The sequence below is a fragment of the Nerophis ophidion genome, linkage group LG05 (genome assembly GCF_033978795.1).
Source record: "Nerophis ophidion isolate RoL-2023_Sa linkage group LG05, RoL_Noph_v1.0, whole genome shotgun sequence".
Lineage (NCBI taxonomy): Eukaryota > Metazoa > Chordata > Actinopteri > Syngnathiformes > Syngnathidae > Nerophis > Nerophis ophidion.
In genome coordinates this window covers 9049278-9073022 of record NC_084615.1, presented here as the reverse complement: position 1 = coordinate 9073022, position 23745 = coordinate 9049278, and the positions used below count along the sequence as shown (strand labels likewise).

The window sequence follows — 23745 nt, the reverse complement described above, 5'->3', positions numbered from 1 at the left end:
GGGGCACGCTGGGGCCCGGCCCAAGATGGCGGCGAGGAGGCGGAGAATGCGGCGGGGGCGTGCCGGGAACAACACCGCAGTCATGTGCAGGTGTGTGGATCGCGCACCAGGACACAATTAACTCATCTACTCACACTGTATAAAAGGGGAGAAGGAGGAGAGATCGGGGCAGGAGTAGGAGAGCTGGCGACAGTGACCGAGAAGCAAGAGAGAGCAAGACACGAGAGACGGAGACGCGGCCGACTAAAGAGTGAGACACGGAGGAGCAGCTGTCTTTTGCGCCGTCGTCGCTCCCACTGCTCGCTCCTCTGGTCCGCTCTTTAGTCGGCCGCGTCTCCGTCTCTCGTGTCTTGCTCGCTCTTGCCGGCTCTCCTACTCCTTCTGCCCCGATCTCTCCTCCTTCTCCCCTTTTATCCAGCGTGAGGAGATGAGTTAATTGTGTCCTGGGACGCGATCCCTACACCTGCACATCAATCAATCAATGTTTACTTATATAGCCCTAAATCACTAGTGTCTCAAAGGGCTGCACAACCAACACGACATCCTCGGTAGGCCCACATAAGGGCAAGGAAAACTCACACCCAGTGGGACGTCGGTGACAATGATGACTATGAGAACCTTGGAGAGGACGAAAGCAATGGATGTCGAGCGAGTCTAACATGATACTGTGAAAGTTCAATCCATAATGGATCCAACACAGTCGCGAGAGTCCAGTCCAAAGCGGATCCAACACAGCAGCGAGAGTCCCGTTCACAGTGGAGCCAGCAGGAAACCATCCCAAGCGGAGGCGGATCAGCAGCGCAGAGATGTCCCCAGCCGATACACAGGCAAGCAGTACATGGCCACCGGATTGCTCCCGGCACGCCCCGCCTCTCCGCTCAGCCGCTTTCTCCGCCTGCTCGCCGCCATCTTGGGCCGTCCCCAGCGTGTCCCACCCCGCTGCTCGTTCGCCGGCTGCGCCTCCCGACAGACACGAAGGAATTGAGTAAATAAATAAACTTGAAACTGTCAATCAATCAATTAATGTGTACTAATATAGCCCAAAATCACGAGTGTCTCAAAGGGCTGCACAAGCCACAACAACATCCTCGGCTCAGGTCCCCTATCAGGGCAAGGAAAAACTCGACCCAATGGGACAATGAGAAACCTGATTAACCTAATTAATTAATTTGCCATTAATTAATTATACCTGGAAATAAATGCACACGTGTTTTGAATGTCATTATTCATTAAATGTATTTATTAGGCAGCACGGTGGCGGAGGGGTTAGTGCGTCTGCCTCACAATATGAAGGTCATGAGTAGTTCTGGGTTCAATCCCGGGCTCGGGATCTTTCGGTGTGAAGTTTAAATGTTCTCCCCGTGAATGCGTGGGTTCCCTCCGGGTACTCGGACTTCCTCCCACTTCCAAAGACATGCACCTGGGGATAGGCCCCTCCCACCTCCAAAGACATGCACCTGGTGATAGGCCCCTCCCACCTCCAAAGACATGCACCTGGGGATAGGCCCCTCCCACCTCCAAAGACATGCACCAGGGGATAGGCCCCTCCCACCTCCAAAACTATGCACCTGGGGATAGGCCCCTCCCACTTCCAAAGACATGCACCTGGGGATAGGCCCCTCCCACCTCCAAAGACATGCACCTGGGGATAGGTTGATTGGCAACACTAAATGGTCCCTAGTGTGTGAATGTGAGTGTGAATGTTGTCTGTCTATCTGTGTTGGCCCTGGGATGAGGTGGCGACTTGTCCAGGGTGTACGCCGCCTTCCGCCCGATTGTAGGTAAGATAGGCACCAGTGCCCCCCGTGACCCCAAAGGGAATAAGAGGTAGAAAATGGATGGATGGATGGATGTATTTACTAATTCCATCCATTTTCTACCCTTATTCCCTTTTTGGGGTCGCTGGCGCCTATCTCAGCTATAGCTGGGCAGAAGGCGGGGTACACCCTGGACAAGTCGCCACCTCATCGGAGGTATTTATTAAGTTATTTATTGGTTTGAATAATCGTTTCATGATTTAGGTAATTATTAATTTACTTATGATGGGATGGGACCGTATTTTACGTACCATAGGGCGCACCGATGAGTGGTCTATTTTCGATCACCGGATTATTATTATTATTTTTTGTTTTTTGTGTAATGAAAAATGTACCGTAACATTACAAACAATGACTGCGGAAACATAAAATTAGTATTTCACAGCAGTTGCCGTATTTTTTGGACCATAGGGCGCACCGAGTTATAAGGCATCAGTGCCGATGGGCGGGTCTATTCCGGTCTTTTTTCATACCAAAGGATTACGAGGCGCCTTAAAGGAGATATTTTATAATTTTTTTTCTAAATGTAAAACACTTCCTTGTGGTTACCACATTACATATATACTCACATCATGGGATGTGAATTGTGTGAATTATATTTATATAGCGCTTTTCTCTAGTGACTCAAAGCGCTTTACACAGTGAAACCCAATATCTAAGTTACATTTAAACCAGTGTGGTTGCCACTGGGAGCAGGTGGATAAAGTGTCTTGCCCGAGGATACAACGGCATTGACTAGGATGGCGGAAGCGGGAATCGAACCTGCAACCCTCAAGTTGCTGGCACGGCCGCTCTACCAACCGAGCTAAACCGCTCCAGCACTTTCTTGCGACTCAGTAAGGGACGAGCAGTAGAAAATGCGTACGTCAAATGGAACATTTAAAGTTTGGGTGTTGTTTACTCGCGTCATATTGCAGTCTACACATACCTCCTATGTGTGACCGCCATCATATTGCAGCACACACGTACTCTTATGTCTGGTCACACTTATAGAGGCAGTCGGCATCTTGATGACAGCAGACATTGTACAGTAAGGGCTGCTTTATTATGTTTGTTGGAGTTCATGAAGTCTAGAGTGAGTCTACACATATCTCTTATGTCTGACTGCCATCTACTGGTCACACTTATAATTTCACCATGTACCAAACAAAATTGCTTCGATGTCGGTAAGCACAACCAGAATTATTCCGTACTATAAGCGCTGTCGATTTTTGAGAAAATGAAAGGATTTTAAGTCCGAAAAATAGGGTATGCATTCTTCTCCCTGCTTGTGCAACATGCTTCTTTTGGTGTGTGTGTGTGTGTGTGTGTGTGTGTGGCGCTCAACAGTGTGAGCCTTATTAAGTATGCCACTAGCTGGCATCAAGAAGCACTGATCCGGATGCATTATTCAACACCTGAACCCAGCACGTTTGTAAATATATATATATATATATATGTATATATGTATATATATATATATATATATATATATATGAGTAGAACTGCAGTGATGGACAGACCGCATTGATTCGTTTTGTCAATGTGAAACTGCAAAGTCTCCCCCGGCTCTTCATCGCTGTCCATCATGTGTTGCATTATTGTTTGGCCTTTCCACAACTTTATATTGAGTCGGACGTAGCGCTCTTTTCTGAGGCTGACTAGAAACTAATATAACATGTTGGGTATCTACTGTATGTGACAGGCATACTGTGAAGCATTTGGATCTACGTATACTGGGGAAAAACTGAAACGGTTGTACAAACCCCGTTTCCATATGAGTTTGGAAATTGTGTTAGATGTAAATATAAACAGAATGCAATGATTTGCAAATCCTTTTCAACCCATATTCAGTTGAATATGCTACAAAGACAACATATTTGATGTTCAAACTGATAAACCGTTTTTTGGTTGTTGCAAATAATCATTAACTTTAGAATTTGATGCAAGCAACACGTGACAAAGAAGGTTGGGAAAGGTGGCATAAAATACTGATAAAGTTGAGGAATGCTCATCAAACACTTATTTGGAACATCCCACAGGTGTGCAGGCTGATTGGGAACAGGTGGGTGCCACGATTGGGTATAAAAACAGCTTCCCCAAAAATGCTCAGTCTTTCACAAGAAAGGATGGGGCGAGGTACACCCCTTTGTCCACAACTGCGTGAGCAAATAGTCAAACAGTTTAAGAACAACGTTTCTCAAAGTGCAATTGCAATGAATTTAGGGATTTCAACATCTACGCTCCATAATATCATCAAAAGGTTCAGAGAATCTGGAGAAATCACTCCACGTAAGCGGCATGGCCGGAAACCAACATTGAATGACCGTGACATTCGATAACCTCAGACAGCACTGTATCAAAAACCAACATCAATCTCTAAAGGATATCACCACATGGGCTCAGGAACACTTCAGAAAACCACTGTCACTAAATACGATTGGTCGCTACATCTGTAAGGGCCAGTCAAAGCTCTACTATACAAAGCGAAAGCCATTTATCAACAACATCCAGAAATGCTGCCAGCTTCTCTGGGCCTGAGATCATCTAAGATGGACTGATGCAAAGTGGAAAAGTGTTTTGCTGTCTGATGAATCCATATTTCAAATTGTATTTGGAAATATTCGACATCGTGTCATCCGGACCAAAGAAGAAGCGAACCATCCAGACTGTTATCGACGCAAAGTTGAAAAGCCAACATCTGTGATGGTATGGGGGTGCATTAGTGCCCAAGGCATGGGTAACTTACACATCTGTGAAGGCACCATTAATGCTGAAAGGGACATACAGGTTTTGGAACAACATATGCTGCCATCTAAGCGCCGTCTTTTTCATGGACGCCCCTGCTTATTTCAGCAAGACAATGCCAAGCCACATTCAGCACGTGTTACAACAGCGTGGTTTTGTAAAAAAAAGAGTGCGGGTACTTTCCTGGCCCACCTGCAGTCCAGACATGTCTACCATCGAAAAGTGTGGCGCATTATGAAGTGTAAAATACGACAGCGGAGACCCCGGACTGTTGAACGACTGAAGCTCTACATAAAACAAGAATGGGAAAGAATTCCACTTTCAAAATTTCAACAATTAGTTTCCTCAGTTCCCAAACGTTTATTGAGTGTTGTTAAAAGAAAAGGTGATGTAACACAGTGGTGAACATGCCCTTTCCCAACTACTTTGGCACGTGTTGCAGCCATGAAATTCTAAGTTAATTAGGATTTGCGAAAAAAATAAAATATGTTGTCTTTGTAGCATATTCAACTGAATATGGGTTGAAAAGGATTTGCAAATCATTGTATTCTGTTTATATTTACATCTAACACCATTTCCCAACTCATATGGAAACGGGGTTTGTATTTGGATGTGACTAAACTGTCCAGTTCTTTGCAGTCATGCTTCTTCCTTTGGCGCCTCTTTCTCAGCCATGCAGAGAAAACCTGTGGTCACTGAAGTCCGCACACCCACGGACACGTGGAGTGGTCTGGGCTTCTCCAAATCCATGCCGGCGGAGGCCGTGAAGGAACTGCGGAACATCAGCCGTCGCAGCTACAAACCCTACCTGAGCGCCTGCGCCAGCCAGGTACTAAAACCACCTCGACTAACCAGCAGATACTTTTCTTTTTCCGAGCTCTCCTCGGGCTGTTCCGAGTCACTGGTCTCATTTGTCGAATCATTTCAAAAGTCCTCCCGCCGTGTGGCCGACGACGGCAATTTGGATACTCAATTAGTCTCAGGCTGATAGCATCGCTTTGGTCAGCACAGACGCTGGCCTCCCCCCTGCTTCCCTGAGTGCTTCCACCTCGTTAAAAGAAACCTTCAAACGGGCTGACGAGCTGAATCGATGTGGAGTAATGAGACTTTATGGACATTCGTACGCTCACTCCAAAGTAGTGGTGCTTGGGTCGAAAAACGGTCTTTCCCCACCGCATGGCGTTTTATATTTGATACAGATAGCCTGCTGATATTATCATCCGATAACTGTTTTGAAATGTAATATCGGAAATTATGGGTATCGGTTTCAAAAAGTACAATTTATGACTATTCAAAACGCAGCTGTACAGAACAGTTGTGTCTCCCAATCATACTTGCCAACCCTCCCGATTTTCCCGAGAGACTCCCGAATTTCAGTGCCCCTCCCGAAAAATCTCCCTGGGCAACCATTCTCCCGAATTCCTCTTGATTTCCACCCAGACAACAATGTTGGGGGCATCTCCTTTGGGTGCCGGGCCAAATCAGTTTATTTCTACGGGTTTTCACACACACACAAGTGAATGCAGTCCGTGTAAACAACTTTAACACTGTGACAAATATGCACCATTTTGTGAACCCACACCAAACAAGAATGACAAACACATTTCGGAAGAACATCTGCCCCGTAACACAATCCAATCCAATCCAATCCACTTTATTTATATAGCACATTTAAACAACAATAACGTTTCCAAAGTGCTGCACAGCCATGTCAAAAACAATATTATGCTCCACCAATGACTGAATAAAACAAAAAAGGAATAAAAATAAAACCAATAAAAACAATATAAAAACAAATATGATTAAAAACTATTTTAAAGGGTAAAATCAATTAAAACAGTAAAATAAAAATAAAAGTGTATAAAAAACACAGAGGACAACAGAGGACCACACAACTCACGTAGTGTTAAAAGCCAAAGAATAAAAGTGGGTCTTAAGACGAGACTTAAAACACTCCACTGTGGAAGCAGTTTGAAGATGGAGCGGCAGAGTGTTCCAGAGCTTAGGGCCGACCACAGAGAAGGCCCTGTCTCCCCTGGTCTTAAGTCTGGTCTTGGGCACCACATAAACACAACAGAATAAATACCCAGAAATCCTTGCAGCACTAACTCTTCACACACACACAAGTGAATGCAGGCCGTGTAAACAACTTTAACACTGTTACAAATATGCACCATTTTGTGAACCCACACCAAACAAGAATGACCAACACATTTCGGGAGAACATCTGCACCGTAACACAACATAAACACAACAGAATAAATACCCAGATAGGCGCCAGCGCCCCCCACGACCCCAAAAGGGAATACGCGGTAGGAAATGGATGGATGGAACCCTTGCAGCACTAACTCTTCACACACACACAAGTGAATGCAGGCCGTGTAAACGACTTTAACACTGTTACAAATATGCGCCATTTTGTGAACCCACACCAAACAAGAATGACAAACACATTTCGGGAGAACATCTGCACCGTAACACAACATAAACACAACAGAATAAATACCCAGAAACCCTTGCAGCACTAACTCTTCACACACACACAAGTGAATGCAGGCCGTGTAAACAACTTTAACACTGTTACAAATATGCACCATTTTGTGAACCCACACCAAACAAGAATGACAAACACATTTCGGGAGAACATCTGCACCGCAACACAACATAAACACAACAGAATAAATATCCAGAAACCCTTGCAGCACTAACTCTTCACACACACACAAGTGAATGCAGGCCGTGTAAACAACTTTAACACTGTTACAAATATGCACAATTTTGTGAACCCACACCAAACAAGAATGACCAACACATTTCGGGAGAACATCTGCACCGTAACACAACATAAACACAACAGAATAAATACCCAGAAACCCTTGCAGCACTAACTCTTCACACACACACAAGTGAATGCAGGCCGTGTAAATAACTTTAACATTGTTACAAATATGCACCATTTTGTGAACCCACACCAAACAAGAATGACCAACACATTTCGGGAGAACATCTGCACCGTAACACGATATAAACACAACAGAATAAATACCCAGAAAACCTTGCAGCACTAACTCTTCCGGGACGCTACAATATACACTCCCCGCAACCACCCTCACCTCAACCTCCTCATGCACCTTCAGGGAGAGCATGTCCCAAATTCCAAGCTGCTGTTTCGAGGCATGATAAAAAAAAATAATGCACTTTGTGACTTCAATAATAAAAATGGCAGTGCCATGTCAGCATTTTTCTCCATAACTTGAGTTGAGTTGTTTTGGAAAATCGGTCGATGTCGGTATCAGTAACAAAGAGTTGGACAATATCGGATATCGGCAAAAATCAACACAGGGATCCCCATCACCAACTACATCACTTGGATACTCTCGTGCAACTGTTCTGACTTTGTGGATTATTTCCAGTCTGGTTTTGTGTCATTTTGTTTATTTATATAGTGGAAAATGCATGTTAAATTACATGTCCGGGACGGCGTGGCGCTGTTGGGAGAGTGGCCGTGCCAGCAACCTGAGGGTTCCTGGTTCAAGCCCCACCTTCTACCATCCGAGTCCACACACACACACACACACACACACACACCGTATATTACCAAGTAAACGCCCTTGGGCAAATAACCGCCCATGTCCTAATAGCCACCCAGGGTCTGAGCCCATTTTGTGAATTAAATACCTCTTCCCAATAATAGCCCATGTATAGCGGTACAACACAACTGATGGACGGGAATACTTTAAGAGGGAAGAAGAACAGAAAGTTTTACTTAAAGTTCAAGGTAGCGGTTGTGAAGTATGCGGAGCAAAATTCTGGTTTGGCAGCAGCTAGGCAGTTTAAGGTTGACCCAAAACGTGTACCAGAATGGAAACAAAAAAAAGGGAGATCTACTATCTCAGTCGGCAATCGATGGAAAACGGGCTCGCTTATCTGCTGGAGGTAGGAAGAAAGTGAGCGACGAGCTTGATGCTAATTTGTGTCAGTGGCTACATCACCTTTGTGGACTGAACCGCCGTGTGTCCCGCAAAATGATCCACATTAAGGCCACGGAGTTGTATTCCACCACGAGTGACACGGGGTGGTGGTTGGTGCAACGAGTGGCTGGTTTAGTCGATTCCTGCGTCGGAACAACTTTACCCTCAGGAGGAGAACAACAGTTGCACAGAAGGACGCTCCCGTCGAAGAGATTGTCAACTTCCTCGTTTTCACTACTAAACAGATAACAGACAGAAGCCAAGAAAATCCAGCCCAAGAATATCATCGCCATGGATGAAACAACCGTCTGGTTTGACATGGTTGGTTTTAGTACGGTCAATGAGAGAGGCACCCGCCCCATCTGCCTCAAAACCACCGGCCAAGAGAAGGCACTTGCAGCTAAAGCAGACGGGACAAAGTTGAAGCCTTACATTGTGTTTAAAGGTGCTGTCCGTGATGTAAAGGCTATGCATCCCCGGGGTGATCATAGCTTCCTCCAAGAATGGCTGGTTTAATGATGACCTGACAAAGGATTGGCTCCAAAGGGCAGTGGGGAAATTTCACTGCTGATACGCCTCCGCTTGGGATGGTTTCCGGTTGGCTCCACTATGGACAGGGACTCTCGCTATTGTGTTGGATCCACTATGGATTGAACTTTCACAGTATCATGTTAGACCTGCTGGACATCCATTGCTTTCGGTCCCCTAGGGAGGGGAGGTTGCCCGCAAATGCGGTCCTCTTCAAGGTTTCTCATAGTCATCATAGTTACTGTCACCGACGTCCCACTGGGGTGAGTTTTTCCTTGCCCTTATGTGGGCTCTACCGAGGATGTCGTTGTGGCTCGTGCGGCCCTTTGAGACACTGGTGATTTAGGGCTATATAAATAAGCATTGCTTGATAATGCTGGCCACTAAGCTTTGACAACAGCCGCTCGCTGGCCCGCAGACGTGAGGTCAGGTGACTCCAGCCTATGAGAACGTGCAAATTGTGATGATGTCACGGTGTGATTGCAGCCGTGGGCCAATCAGAACGGGACCCCGTCCTCCAACGGGAGCAACTCAGACAACTGGAGGGACAGACGAGGGTCCCACCCTGCCTCCTCTTCCTCTTCCTCCTCTTCTTCTCCCTCCTCCCCGCCCCCCCGCCTCCTTCTCCCCCGCCTCCCACTTCCCTGCCTTCCCGCCCAACAGAAACAGAAACGACAAACCCCGTGAGTCACCTTCCGTGTCGTCATCACCATCATGGTCGTCGCTATCTTCCGTCCTGAACTTTGACCTCTCCGTTTGCCTGCGTAGCGGAGGGCTTCCCGGGTTGCGGCGGCTTCTTTGAAGACGTGTGCTCGTCCAGGAGGGCGTCCATCTGCAGTCAGCGCAGCCCCTCTCCCCAAATGATGGATGACCTGCCGGAGCTTCTGGGCCAGCTGGGCTTGATCAAGTACATCCAAGTGTTTGAGCAGCAAGAGGTAAAAAAAAAAAAAAAAAGGTTTTATGTGACTTTAATCTGTTCTAAAAGAAACGTACCCAAAATACCGTATTTCCTTGAATTTCCGCCGGGCATATAGTATGCGCCTGACTTGAATTACTGCCGGGTCAAACTCATCACGTCACTTCCCCTGTCATTATTTTTAAAACGGAGGAGGCTGATTTCCATCCATCCATCCATTTTCCTACCGCTTATTCCCTTTGGGGTCGCGGGGGCGCTGGTGCCTATCTCAGCTACAACCGGGCGGAAGGCGGGGTACACCCTGGACAAGTCGCCACCTCATCACAGGGCCAACACAGATAGACAGACAACATTCACACACTAGGGACCATTTAGTGTTGCCAATCAACCTATCCCCAGGTGCATGTCTTTGGAGGTGGGAGGGGCCTATCCGCAGGTGCATGTCTCTGGAGGTGGGAGGGGCCTATCCCCAGGTGCATGTCTCTGGAGGTGGGAGGGGCCTATCCCCAGGTGCATGTCTTTGGAGGTGGGAGGAAGCCGGAGTACCCGGAGGGAACCCACTCGGTCACGGGGAGAACATGCAAACTCCACACAGAAACATCCCGAGCCCGGAATTGAACCCTGACTACTCAGAACCTTCGTATTGTGAGGCATACGCACTAACCCCTCTGCCAACGTGAAGCCCGAGGCTGATTTCAATACCGGTAAGTTGAAATCGCATAAAGGGAAGAAGATTAGGAGCTATTCAGTAGGATTTAAGGTCCAAGCTACTGAATATGCTAAAAAGAACCGTAAGAAGCTATGTTTTATTAATATACCTGTGGAGCTGACAGTTTGACAGACAGGCAGGGCAAGCTGGAGCCCGGCCCAAGATGGCGGCGAGTTAACGGCGAGCGAGCGGAGAGGAGGAGCGGAAGAGCGACCTGGACTGAGGTTTTATTGAAAAATAACCAAAGTCAAACTGTTTAAGCCATGTCCTTCCTTGGTGGTCCTGGGAACCCGCAAGACGACGGCTTGAGACCGTCACAATACCGTAGCTGCGTGTGTCAAATATGAGTCTTTAAATGACTCCCGCCTCCTGGTGGTAGAGGGCGCTAGTGATCCTTCTTGCGACTACTCGGCTGTAGAAGACGTGACAATGAGTGACGTGATATGTGCTGGGACGGATATGACGCGGCGGATGCACAACGGACCTTTTAGGATGTAACACCTATGCTGGCTATGTGAACAACCGGTCTGAAATAAAACATGTTCCAGTCCTAAATACCCAGTGTATTATTTATACAATAACACTTCCTGGTGGCAGCGGTGGGATAAAGAGATCACCCACGGAGCAGAACGGGAGGGGGAGTTGTACCAGGATAATTCTGTCGTCGCCCGCACTTGAGGAGCCGAGCTAACTGATAGCAGCGGTCTGATAGCAGTTTTTCCAAACTGGACTTTCAGTCGAAGCAGGAGGTAATAAAGGAAGATCTCCATCGAGACAGAGAGAATTTTAAAACTGAAGAAAGATAAGGAAGACTTCTATAACAAGTTATCGATGCTTTAGATCAGAAGGAGCTGGCATGGACTTCATTTATAAGTAAACGTAAAACCATAATAACATTTTCTTTTTCATTAAATGTGCTTTTAATGATGGTATCCTTACATCACACTAAACATTTTTACTGCATGCCTTTGGTAAGCGCAGTAGTGAGAAGACGTTTTAAATTAATTAGCACCCCGGCGGCAATTCAAGGAAATACGGTCAGCAACCTGCGGCTCTTTATCGCCGCCCTAGTGGCTCCCTGAACCTCTTTCAGAGATGTCTGAAAATGGAAAAAGATGAAGAAAATTGTTTTTGTTTTTGTTTGGATTTATCTTCTGTAGAACAACAAACCTTCCTAATTGTTAGGAATCACACTGTTATACATGAATCCATGATGAGAGTATTTGGCGAGCACCGTTTTGTCCTACTAATTTCAGTGGTCCTTGAACTCATCATAATTTGTTTGCATGTACTCCTTCTTTGTCTCGTTTTGTCCACCAAACATTTTATGCTGTGCGTGAATGCACAAAGGTGAACTTTGTCGATTTTGTTGATTTGCTGGAGATTTGCGACAGCCTGCGACACATAGTCATTTTGATAGTAGGCTAATATAAAAAGCCTGTTTCCATATGAGTTGGGAAAATGTGTTAGATGTAAATATAAACGGAACACAATGATTTGCAAATCCTTTTCAACCCATATTCAGCTGAATGCACTACAAAGACAACATATTTGGTGTTCAAACTCCATCCATCCATCCATTTTCTACCGCTTATTCCCTTTCGGGGTCACGGGGGGCGCTGGCGCCTATCTCAGCTACAATCGGGCGGAAGGCAGGGTACACCCTGGACAAGTCGCCACCTCATCGCAGGGCCAACACAGATAGACAGACAACATTCACACTCACATTCACACACTAGGGCCAATTTAGTGTTGCCAATCAACCTATCCCCACTCATAAACTTTATTTTTTTTTGCAAATAATAATTAACTTAGAATTTCATGGCTGCAACACGTGCCAAAGTAGTTGGGAAAGGGCATGTTCACCACTGTGTTACATCACCTTTTCTTTTAACAACACTCAATAAACGTTTGGGAACTGAGGAAACTAGTTGTTGAAGCTTTGAAAGTGGAATTCTTTCCCATTCTTGTTTTATGTAGAGTTTCAGTCGTTCAACAGTCCGGGGTCTCCGCTGTCGTATTTTACACTTCTTAATGCGCCATACATTTTCGATTGGAGGGCCAGGAAAGTACCCGCACTCATTTTTTACGAAGCCACGCTGTTGTAACATGTGCTGAATGTGGCTTGGCATTGTCTTGCTGAAATAAGCAGGGGCGTCCATGAAAAAGATGGTGCTTGGATGGCAGCATATGTTGTTCCAAAACCTGTATGTACCTTTCATTATTAATGGCGCCTTCACAGATGTGTAAGTTACCCATGCCTTGGGCACTAATGTACCCCCATACCATCACAGATGCTCGCTTTTGAGCTTTGCGTCGATAACAGTCTGGATGGTTCGCTTCCCCTTTGGTCCAAATGACACGATGTAGAGTATTTCCAAATACAATTTGAAATGTGGACTCGTCAGACCACAGAACACTTTTCCACTTTGCATCAGTCCATCTTAGATGATCTCAGGCCTAGAGAAGCCGTCGGCGTTTCTGGATGTTGTTGATAAATGGTTTTCGCTTTGCATAGTAGGGCTTTAAATTGCACTTACAGATCTAGCAACCAACTGTATTTAGTGACAGTGGTTTTCTGAAGGGTTCCTGAGCCCATGTGGTGATATCCTTTTAGAGATTGATGTCGGTTTTTGATACAGTGCTGTCTGAGGGATCGAAGGTCACGGTCATTTGATGTTAGTTTCCAGCCATGCCGCTTACGTGGAGTGATTTCTTCAGATTTTCTGAACCTTTTGATGATATTATGGACCGTAGATGTTGAAATCTCTAAATTTCTTGCAATTGCACTTTGAGAAACGTTGTTCTTAAACTGTTTGACTATTTGCTCACGCAGTTGAGGACAAAGGGGTGTACCTCGCCCCATCCTTTCTTGTGAAAGACTGAGCATTTTTTGGGAAGCTGTTTTTATACCCAATCATGGCATCCACCTGTTCCCAATTAGCCTGCACACCTGTGGGATGTTCCAAATAAGTGTTTGATGAGCATTCCTCAACTTTATCAGTATTTATTGCCACATTTCTCAACTTCTTTGTCACATGTTGCTGGCATCAAATTCTAAAGTTAATGATTACTTGCAAAAAAAATGTTTATGAGTTTGAACATCAAATATGTTGTCTTTGTAGCATATTCAACTGAATATGGGTTGAAAAGGATTTGCAAATCATTGTATTCTGTTTATATTTACATCAAACACAATTTCCCAACTCATATGGAAACGGGGTTTGTAGCATATTAGCAGTGAATCCCCACGTGTGCTCATGCAGATCGACTACCAGACTTTCCTCACGCTGTCTGACGATGACCTGAAGGAAGTGGGCGTGTGCACGTTCGGAGCCAGACGAAAGATGCTGCTCGCCATCTCAGGTGAGGCAGCACCTGGCTCTGCCTCCTCGTCTCGACCTCCACCTACACGTCTGGGACGAAACCATTTAAAACAAACACTTTCCTTGTCCGGTCCAGATCTGAACAAGAGCAAGCGGAGGCCTTCGGACACGTCCAGCGTGAAGTCCGGGTACCTGGAAGGCGGAGCCAGCGGCAGACTGCCTCGCATTGTGGACTTGGAGGTGGCGACCTTGAGCAACCGCTGGTGAAGACAAGATCTTGTCCAAAACAACACACCAGCATGTCATCATGTCTGGCGTCAGCAGCCTAATTCCAAAGTTTCTTCTTCTAAATCAAGACAAGGAGGTCTTCTCTTTATCGATGTTCTTTCAATTTGTTCACATTAACCACTAAGTTTCATGCAAATGTCAATAAAACCCGAGCAAAGAATTATGTCCAAATTCCACTAGAGGGCACTGCTGTCACTCTTGTGTTCAGCAAACCTGAATCCATGTTTAGAAACTACTAGATTCCTTCATGGGAATGTTCCAATGCTAAAGTTGAAGTGAAATGCTAGTTGGAATGTTAAAGAGCTAGAATTTCCAGGAAAACCGGAATTTGGTTTGGAACTTTGGAAAAGTGTTAGTTTGAATGTCGGTTGAAATGGGTTGAAAAATGTGGGAGGAATAGTCGACAGAAAAAAGGGTGAAAATAGTGTTCGGAAAACCAAAAACTCTGGAAAATCCTGGAATTTTTTTTGAACTTGGGGAAATGATAGTTTAAATGTGCAGGATGGTGGAATATGTTGAAAGTGGAATGGTTTGAATCGGTTGAAAAATGTGGAAATGGTGGAAGTTTGAAAAATGGACAATAAATTTTGAATGGGAAAAATGTCCCGGAAGACCTGGAATTCTGGGAAATCTGGGAATTTGTCAAGGAAAAGCCCGCGATTTCTGAATAGACTGAAACATTTGAAGTTGGAACGGTTAGAATCAAGTGAAAAATGTGGAAGGTAGAGCGCACCAAAATGTGGAGAATAATAATAATAAATAGATGAATTTTGGTGTAGAAAAGCATATGTGTGAATGCTCCAATGCTGAAGTTGAAGTGAAATGCTGACGGAATGTCGGAATAATTTGAATGTTGACGAGATAGAATTTCCAGGAAAGCCGGAATTTGGTTTGGAACTTTGGAAAAGTGTTAGTTTGAATGTCGGTTGAAATAGGTTGAAAAATGTGGGAGGAATAGTCGACAGAAAAAAGGGTGGAAATAGTGTTCGGAAAACCAAAAATTCTGGAAAATCCTGGAATTTTTTTTTTAACTTGGGAAGATAATAGTTTAAATGTGCAGAACGGTGGAATATGTTGAAGGTGGAATGGTTTGAATCGGTTGAAAAATGTGGAAATGGTGGAAGTTTGAAAAATGGACGATACATTTTGAATGGGAAAAATGTCCCGGAACACCTGGAATTCTGGGAAATCTGGGAATTTGTCAAGGAAAAGCCCGCGATTTCTGAATAGACTGAAACATTTGAAGTTGGAACGGTTAGAATCAGGTGAAAAATGTGGAAGGTAGAGCGCACCAAAATGTGGAGAAAAATAATAATAAATAGATGAATTTTGGTGTAGAAAAGCATATGTGTGAATGCTCCAATGCTGAAGTTGAAGTGAAATGCTGACAGAATGTCAGAATAGTTTGAATGTTGAAGAGCTAGAATTTCAAGGAAAGCCGGAATTTGGTTTGGAACTTTGGAAAAGTGTTAGTTTGAATGTCGGTTGAAATAGGTTGAAAAATGTGGGAGGAATAGTCGACAGAAAAAAGGGTGAAAATAGTGTTCGGAAAACCAACAATTCTGGAAAATCCTGGAATTTTTTTGGAACTTGGGGAAATGATAGTTTAAATGTGCAGGATGGTGGAATATGTTGAAGGTGGAATGGTTTGAATCGGTTGAAAAATGTGAAAATGGTGGAAATTTGAAAAGTGGCCAATACATTTTGAATGGGAAAAATGTCCCGGAAGACCTGGAATTCTGGGAATTCTGGGAATTTGTCAAGGAAAAGCCCGCGATTTCTGAATAGACTGAAACATTTGAAGTTGGAACGGTTAGAATCAAGTGAAAAATGTGGAAGGTAGAGCGCACCAAAATGTGGAGAAAAATAATAATAAATAGATGAATTTTGGTGTAGAAAAGCATATGTGTGAATGCTCCAATGCTGAAGTTGAAGTGAAATGCTGACAGAATGTCAGAATAATTTGAATTTTGAAGAGCTAGAATTTCCAGGAAAGCCGGAATTTGGTTTGGAACTTTGGAAAAGTGTTAGTTTGAATGTCGGTTGAAATGGGTTGAAAAATGTGGGAGGAATAGTCGACAGAAAAAAGGGTGAAAATAGTGTTCGGAAAACCAACAATTCTGGAAAATCCTTGAATTTTTTTGGAACTTGGGAAGATAATAGTTTAAATGTGCAGAATGGTGGAATATGTTGAAAGTGGAATGGTTTGAATCGGTTGAAAAATGTGGAAATAATGGAAGTTTGAAAAATGGACAATACATTTTGAATGGGAAAAATGTCTCGGAACACTTGGAATTCTGGGAAATCTGGGAAATTTTGGAATTTGTGAAGGAAATGCCCGCGATTTCTGAATAGACTGAAACATTTGAAGTTGGAACGGTTAGAATCAAGTGAAAAATGTGGAAGGTAGAGCGCACCAAAATGTGGAGAATAATAATAATAAATAGATGAATTTTGGTGTAGAAAAGCATATGTGTGAATGCTCCAATGCTGAAGTTGAAGAGAAATGCTGACAGAATGTCAGAATAATTTGAATTTTGAAGAGCTAGAATTTCCAGGAAAGCCGGAATTTGGTTTGGAACTTTGGAAAAGTGTTAGTTTGAATGTCGGTTGAAATGGGTTGAAAAATGTGGGAGGAATAGTCGACAGAAAAAAGGGTGAAAATAGTGTTCGGAAAACCAAAAATTCTGGAAAATCCTGGAATTTTTTTCTGAACTTGGGGAAATTATAGTTTAAATGTGCAGGATGGTGGAATATGTTGAAGGTGGAATGGTTTGAATCGGTTGAAAAATGTGGAAACGGTGGAAATTTGAAAAGTGGCCAATAAATTTTGAATGGGAAAAATGTCCCAGAACAACTGGAATTCTGGGAAATTTGGGAAATCTGGGAATTTTGTCAAGGAAAAGCCCGCGATTTCTGAATAGACTGAAACATTTGAAGTTGGAACGGTTAGAATCAGGTGAAAAATGAGGAAGGTAGAGCGCACCAAAATGTGGAGAATAATAATAATAAATAGATGAATTTTGGTGTAGAAAAGCATATGTGTGAATGTTCCAATGCTGAAGTTGAAGAGAAATGCTGACAGAATGTCAGAATAGTTTGAATGTTGAAGAGCTAGAATTTCCAGGAAAACCGGAATTTGGTTTGGAACTTTGGAAAAGTGTTAGTTTGAATGTTGGTTGAAATAGGTTGAAAAATGTGGGAGGAATAGTGGACAGAAAAAAGGGTGAAAATAGTGTTCGGAAAACCAAAAATTCTGGAAAATCCTGGAATTTTTTTGGAACTTGGGGAAATGATAGTTTAAATGTGCAGGATGGTGGAATATGTTGAAGGTGGAATGGTTTGAATCGGTTGAAAAATGTGGAAATGGTGGAAGTTTGAAAAGTGGCCAATACATTTTGAATGGGAAAAATGTCCCGGAAGACCTGGAATTCTGGGAAATCTGGGAATTTGTCAAGGAAAAGCCCGCGATTTCTGAATAGACTGAAACATTTGAAGTTGGAACGGTTAGAATCAAGTGAAAAATGTGGAAGGTAGAGCGCACCAAAATGTGGAGAATAATAATAATAAATGGATGAATTTTGGTGTAGAAAAGCATATGTGTGAATGTTCCAATGCTGAAGTTGAAGTGAAATGCTGACAGAATGTCGGAATAATTTGAATGTTGAAGAGCTAGAATTTCCAGGAAAGCCGAATTTGGTTTGGAACTTTGGAAAAGTGTTAGTTTGAATGTCGGTTGAAGTAGGTTGAAAAATGTGGGAGGAATAGTCGACAGAAAAAAGGGTGAAAATAGTGTTCGGAAAACCAACAATTTTGGAAAATCCTGGAATTTTTTTTTGAACTTGTGAAGATAATAGTTTAAATGTGCAGGATGGTGGAATATGTTGAAAGTGGAATGGTTTGAATCGGTTGAAAAATGTGGAAATGGTGGAAGTTTGAAAAATGGACAATAAATTTTGAATGGGAAAAATGTCCCGGAACACCTGGAATTCTGGGTAATCTGGGAAAAAAAATTTAATTTGTAAAAGGAAAAGCCTGTGATTTCTGAATAGACTGAAACATTTGAAGTTGGAACGGTTAGAATCAAGTGAAAAATGTGGAAGGTAGAGCGCACCAAAATGTGGAGAATAATAATAATAAATAGATGAATTTTGGTGTAGAAAAGCATATGTGTGAATGCTCCAATGCTGAAGTTGAAGTGAAATGCTGACGGAATGTCGGAATAATTTGAATGTTGACGAGATAGAATTTCCAGGAAAGCCGGAATTTGGTTTGGAACTTTGGAAAAGTGTTAGTTTGAATGTCGGTTGAAATAGGTTGAAAAATGTGGGAGGAATAGTCGACAGAAAAAAGGGTGAAAATAGTGTTTGGAAAACCAACAATTCTGGAAAATCCTGGAATTTTTTTTTGAACTTGGGAAGATAATAGTTTAAATGTGCAGAATGGTGGAATATGTTGAAGGTGGAATGGTTTGAATCGGTTGAAAAATGTGGAAATGGTGGAAGTTTGAAAAGTGGCCAATACATTTTGAATGGGAAAAATGTCCCGGAACACCTGGAATTCTGGGAAATCTGGGAATTTGTCAAGGAAAAGCCTGCGATTTCCGAATAGACTGAAACATTTGAAGTTGGAACGGTTAGAATCAGGTGAAAAATGTGGAAGGCAGAGCGCACCAAAATGTGGAGAATAATAATATTAAGTTGAATAATAGTAAATACATTAATTTTGGTGTGGAATGCTCCAAGAAATGTTGAAGTAGTGACAGTTTTTTAAAGTGAGAAATGGTATTACGGAATTTTGAGAAAAACTGGATTTTTTCCACTTCAAAAAACAACTTGGTTTTTGGTCCTGATTAAGAGGAATGTTTTGACCGTGGAATGGTTGAAGTGGGTTGAAAAATGTGGAAAGACTAGTCCACACAAAAAAGTGAAAATAGGGTTAAAAAAAATGAGAAGTCTGCAATTTCCTGGAATTCTTTGGAACTTGGGAAAATGATAGTTTGAATGTCCAGGATGGTGGAATATGTTGAAGGTGGAATGGTTTGAATCGATTGAAAAATGTGGAAATGGTTGAAATTTGAAAAATCGCTAATGCATTTTGAATGGAGAAAATGTCCCTGAAATTGGGAATTTTTAGAAATCCTCAATTGTTTTTACATTGTTGAAAAAAGATCACTCAATTTTGAACGGGCTAAAGATTTTGGAGTTAGAACGGTTTGACTCGGATGAAAAATGTGGCAATTTTTTAAATCAGTCGAGAAATGTTGAAGTTGTAACATTTTTAATTAAGGAATTTTGGGAAAACAGGGAAATTTTCCAGTTCAAAATACAACTATGATTTTTTGTCCTGATTAACAGAAATGTTTTGACAATAGAACAGTTGAAGTGGGTTGAAAAATGTGGGAGGAGTAATCGCCAGAAAAAAGGGTAAAAAAATGGTTTGAAAAAAAAAAAAAAATCTGGGAATTCCTGGAATTTCTTTGAACTTGGAAAAATAAAAGTTTGAAAGCGCAAAATGAGAGGAATATGTTGAAGGTGGAATGGTTTGAATTGGTTGAAAAATGTGGAAATGGTGGAAGTTTGAAGAATAGCCAATACATTTTGAATGGAGAAAATGTCCCTGAAAATTGGGAATTCTCATAAATCCGCAACTGTTTTTAAATTGTTGAAAAACACCACTACATTTTTAAAAGGGTGAATATTTTGGAGTTGGAACGGTTGGAATCGGATGAAAAATGTGGCAATTGTAGAACTTTGAAAAATATCCCATTCTTTTCAATGGGAATTTCATGGAAATTTGGGAATTTCAGGAAAAGTGGGAATTTTTTGGGAAATGTTAAAAGACTTGAATGTTCTCAAAGAGTTGAAATGGTTGGTGTTGGAATTTGGGGAAAACTGAGAATTTTTCCAGTTGTTGGTCTTGATTAACAGGAATGTTTTGACGGTGGAACGGTTGTGGGTTAAAAAATGTGGAAAAAGTAGTCGCCAGAAAAAAGGGTGAAAATAGTGTTCGGAAAACCGAGAATTCTGGCAAATCTTGGAATTGTTTTTGAACTTGGGAAAATAATAGTTTGAATGCCCAGGATGGTGGAATGTGTTGAAGGTAGAATGGTTTGAATCGGTTGAAAAATGTGGAATTGGTGGAAGTTTGAAAAATGGCCAATAGATTTTCAATGGGAAAAATATCCCGAAAAACCTGGAATTCTGGAAAATTTGGGAATTTTTTAAAATGTGTCAAGGGAAACCCCACGATCCCTGAATAGACTGAACGGTTTGAAGTTGGAACAGTTTGAATCGGGTGAAAAATGTGGAAATGATGGAAGTTTGAAAAATGGCTCATACATTTTGAATGTGAAAAATGCCCCGGAAAACCTGGAAGTCTGGGAAATCTGGGAAATCTAGGAATTTGTCAAGGGAAAGCCTGCGATTCCTGAATAGACTGAACCATTTTAAGTCGGAACGGTTTGAATCAGGTGAAAAATGTGGAAATGGTGGAAGTTTTAAAAATGGCCAATACATTTTGAATAGGAAAAATGCCCAGGGAATCCTGGAAGTCTGGAAAATCCGGAAATTTTGGGAATTTGTCAAGGGAATGTCTGCGATTCCTCAATAGACTGAAACATTTCAAGTTGGAATTTCAGGAAAACTGATAACTGATAACTGATAACTTGGTTTTTGGTCCTGATTAAGAGGGTTAAAAATGTGGAAATGATGGAAGTTTGAAAAATGGCTAATACATTTTGAATGGGAAAAATGCGCCGGAAAACCTGAAAGTCTGGGAAATCTGGAAATTTTGAGGATTTGTCAAGTGAAAGTCTGCGATTCCTTAATAGACTGAACCATTTCAAGTTGGAATTTCAGGAAAATTGATAATTTTTCCAGTTCAAAAAACAACTTGGTTTTTGGTCCTGAATAAGAGGAATGTTTTGATGGTGGAACGGTTGAAGTGGGTTGAAAAATGTGAAAAGACTAGTCGCCAGAAAAAAGGGTGAAAATAGGGTTTGGAAAACCGAGAATTATGGAAAATCCCGGAAATTTTTTTGAATTTGGGAAAATAATAGTCCAGGATGGTGGAATATGTTGATGTTGGAATGGTTTGAATAGGGTGAAAATGTCACATTGATTACAAAGGGAACTTCCTGGAATTTCAGGAAAACAGGGAATTGTTACACCTCAAAAAACAACTTTTTTTTTTTTGTCCTGATTAAGAGGAATGGTCGAAGGGGGTTGAAAAATGTGGAAGGACTCGTCGCCAGAAAAAAGGGTCAAAAAAGGGGTTTGAAAAAAAGGAAATTCTGGGAATTCCTGGAATTTTTTTGAATTCGGAAAAATGACAGTTTCAATGTGTAAGATGAATAAAATATGTTGAAAGTGGAATGGTTTGAATCGGTTGAAAAATGTAGAAATGGTGGAAGTTTGAAAAATGGCCAATTCATTTTGAATGGGAAAAATGTCCCGGAAAACCTGGAATTCTGGGAAATTTTAAAAATTTGTCAAGGGAAAGCCCACGATCCCTGAATAGACTGAACGGTTTGAAGTTGGAATAGTTTGAAACGGGTGAAAAATGTGGAAATGATGGAAGTTTGAAAAATGGCTAATACATTTTGTATAGGAAAAATGCCCAGGGAAACCTGGAAGTCTGGGAAGTCTGGGAAATCTTGGAATTTTTAAAAATTTTTCAAGGGAAAGCCCACGATCCCTGAATAGACTGAACGGTTTGAAGTTGGAACAGTTTGAATCGGGTGAAAAATGTGGAAATAATGGAAGTTTGAAAAATGGCTAATACATTTTGTACAAGAAAAATGCCCAGGGAAACCTGGAAGTCTGGGAAATCTGGGAATTTGTCAAGGGAAAGCCTGCGATTCCTGAATAGACTGAACCATTTTAAGTCGGAACGGTTTGAATCAGGTGAAAAATGTGGAAATGGTGGAAGTTTTAAAAATGGCCAATACATTTTGAATAGGAAAAATGCCCAGGGAATCCTGGAAGTCTGGAAAATCCGGAAATTTTGGGAATTTGTCAAGGGAATGTCTGCGATTCCTCAATAGACTGAAACATTTCAAGTTGGAATTTCAGGAAAACTGATAACTGATAACTGATAACTTGGTTTTTGGTCCTGATTAAGAGGGTTAAAAATGTGGAAATGATGGAAGTTTGAAAAATGGCTAATACATTTTGAATGGGAAAAATGCGCCGGAAAACCTGAAAGTCTGGGAAATCTGGAAATTTTGAGGATTTGTCAAGTGAAAGTCTGCGATTCCTTAATAGACTGAACCATTTCAAGTTGGAATTTCAGGAAAATTGATAATTTTTCCAGTTCAAAAAACAACTTGGTTTTTGGTCCTGAATAAGAGGAATGTTTTGATGGTGGAACGGTTGAAGTGGGTTGAAAAATGTGAAAAGACTAGTCGCCAGAAAAAAGGGTGAAAATAGGGTTTGGAAAACCGAGAATTCTGAAAAATCCCGGAAATTTTTTTGAATTTGGGAAAATGATAGTCCAGGATGGTGGAATATGTTGATGTTGGAATGGTTTGAATAGGGTGAAAATGTCACATTGATTACAAAGGGAACTTCCTGGAATTTCAGGAAAACAGGGAATTGTTACACCTCAAAAAACAACTTTTTTTTTTTTGTCCTGATTAAGAGGAATGGTCGAAGTGGGTTGAAAAATGTGGAAGGACTCGTCGCCAGAAAAAAAGGGTCAAAAAAGGGGTTTGAAAAAAAGGAAATTCTGGGAATTCCTGGAATTTTTTTGAATTCGGAAAAATGACAGTTTCAATGTGTAAGATGAATGAAATATGTTGAAAGTGGAATGGTTTGAATCGGTTGAAAAATGTAGAAATGGTGGAAGTTTGAAAAATGGCCAATTCATTTTGAATGGGAAAAATGTCCCAGAAAACCTGGAATTCTGGGAAATTTTAAAAATTTGTCAAGGGAAACCCCACGATCCCTGAATAGACTGAACGGTTTGAAGTTGGAATAGTTTGAATCGGGTGAAAAATGTGGAAATGATGGAAGTTTGAAAAATGGCTAATACATTTTGAATAGGAAAAATGCCCAGGGAAACCTGGAAGTCTGGGAAATCTGGAAATTTTTGGAATTTGTCAAGGAAAATCCCGCGATTCCTGAATAGCCTAAAAACAGTCTGAAGTTAGACCGGTTTGAATCGGGTTAAACATGTGGAAGGTAGAGTGCACCAAAATGTGGAGGACAATAGTACTAAACTGAATAATAATAAATCGATGTAGAAAAGCACATGAGTGAATGTTTTGCAGCATTCACACAATCACAGTCAAGGTTCTTGCCACAAACACGCTGGAAAGCAAACAGATTTGATTAGACTGAGGGAAAATACATTTAAAAGGTGCAAAACTGCGTTTAATTCGCTTTGCTCAGTCGGGAGTTGTTGAAGTGGTTCTGCTCCCACGGCCGCTAAATTGAAAGCACTTTCCAAACGTGCACGT

At 42.1% G+C, this 23745-nt stretch overlaps 1 protein-coding gene across 1 annotated transcript in view; it reads left to right on the top strand.

Moving 5' to 3' along the window:
* The window catches only part of bicc2 (bicaudal C homolog 2), a 51470-nt gene extending 37028 nt beyond the window's left edge, over nucleotides 1–14442 (top strand). The window contains 6 exon segments of the mRNA XM_061899547.1: nucleotides 5216–5373; nucleotides 9530–9652; nucleotides 9654–9726; nucleotides 9812–9978; nucleotides 13935–14034; nucleotides 14131–14442. Coding sequence (XP_061755531.1) covers nucleotides 5216–5373; nucleotides 9530–9652; nucleotides 9654–9726; nucleotides 9812–9978; nucleotides 13935–14034; nucleotides 14131–14261 — 752 coding nt within the window. The 3' untranslated portion in view covers nucleotides 14262–14442.
* Nucleotides 14443–23745: the final 9303 nt, after the last annotated feature.